General features: G+C 37.1%; 1 protein-coding gene across 1 annotated transcript in view; it reads left to right on the top strand.

Annotated features, from left to right (window-relative positions):
• The window catches only part of LOC107671020 (dihydropyrimidinase-related protein 2-like), a 29,142-nt gene that overhangs the window by 23,661 nt on the left and 4,052 nt on the right, over positions 1-1,429 (top strand). The window contains exons 9-10 of the mRNA XM_016463845.1: positions 164-320; positions 1,182-1,323. Of these exons, the coding sequence (XP_016319331.1) occupies positions 164-320; positions 1,182-1,323 (299 nt within the window). The remainder of the gene's footprint in view (positions 1-163; positions 321-1,181; positions 1,324-1,429) is intronic.

The raw sequence follows: 1,429 nt of genomic DNA, 5'->3' as shown, positions 1-1,429 counted from the left end.
GCCGTTATACAGCAAAACAGCTCTTTAGCATTTGAAACAGAGAATCATCTGCTTATAAGCTCGAGGCATTTAAGTATGAAGAACGAAGTAGCTCTTAAATCTAGTCTTGAAACAGCTCTTAAAACCGGTCTAGTTATTCTGACCCAGTGTTTTCCCTCCGCAGGTACCGTGGTGTACGGGGAACCTATCACAGCCAGTCTGGGGACCGACGGCACTCACTACTGGAGCAAGAACTGGGCCAAAGCTGCAGCCTACATCACATCTCCACCCCTCAGCCCCGACCCCACCACCCCGGACTATCTCAACTCCCTGCTGGCCTGGTGTGTGTCCGCAGCTGCTCTAGTGCATTATGGGACATAGACTGCAGGGGGTTATTTGGACCACAGTGAGTGTGTGCAGAGAAGGGTTTAGCCATTAGAGAAGAACATTTATGGGTGATCACTAGAGGGCGCCATTACACAAAGAATAGCTTTTCTCTCTACTTATTCTTATGACAAACTAAGATACAATACAAATGACAATGAAAAAACCCTTTACTGGGTGGAAGTAGTACAAATAATACATACTGTGGTAGAAATTCTATGGTTATTATAGTTAAATAAAACTAAAATCATAAAAAAAATATATATATTTTTTTTTTTACTTGAAATATAATAAATGCTAACTGATGTAAAAGATAAGGGGAAGAATCTTATCTAGTAACTGATCACATTTTTTTTTTCATTATACTTAATCAACTTTTTGATGTTACTAATTAATTTCAAATATTTATGTGGTGCTACAAATAAATGTTTAGAAGTATGAATATTTAATGTAGTCTCTCAGTTAATATGCAGTGCTAAAATTGCATGTATAATAATGATAAAATAATTAGCTAAATGTTTTTTGTGGTGTTACAAATAAATTGGCTAAATATTTTTAAAATATAAAATAATTAGCTAAATATTTTTAGATGTAGTTCAGATTAGATGGAGTTTAGCATGTCACACTACCTTCCAAAAGCATTTTATGTCAGCTAGCAATATACTGTGGTACTGAATGGTTGCTTGATGGTACACATGCTATTGAAAAGTTTAAGTATACCATGGTATTGTATTGTCAAAAAAAACAAAAACAACAACATATTGCCATGTGCAAAAGCATTACAGTTTGTAAGTGTTTTGTGTGTGTTTTGCGTGCAGTGGTGATCTGCAGGTGACTGGCAGTGCTCACTGCACCTTCAACACTTCCCAGAGGGCCGTGGGCAAGGATAATTTCACCTTCATCCCGGAGGGAACTAACGGTACTGAGGAGAGAATGTCCATCATCTGGGACAAGTGTGTGGTGAGAGATGATTTATCTGCTAATTAATATTATTACAGATCCAGGTTATATGAGACACGAGGAGTTTATGCATTTGTTACTTTGTAAGCATTGGTTTATGCATTTG

The sequence above is a fragment of the Sinocyclocheilus anshuiensis genome, unplaced genomic scaffold (genome assembly GCF_001515605.1).
Source record: "Sinocyclocheilus anshuiensis isolate Anshui unplaced genomic scaffold, SAMN03320099.WGS_v1.1 scaffold332, whole genome shotgun sequence".
Classification (NCBI taxonomy): domain Eukaryota; kingdom Metazoa; phylum Chordata; class Actinopteri; order Cypriniformes; family Cyprinidae; genus Sinocyclocheilus; species Sinocyclocheilus anshuiensis.
The sequence above is the reverse complement of the archived record's forward strand: the minus strand, read 5'-3'. Positions and strand labels throughout refer to the sequence as shown.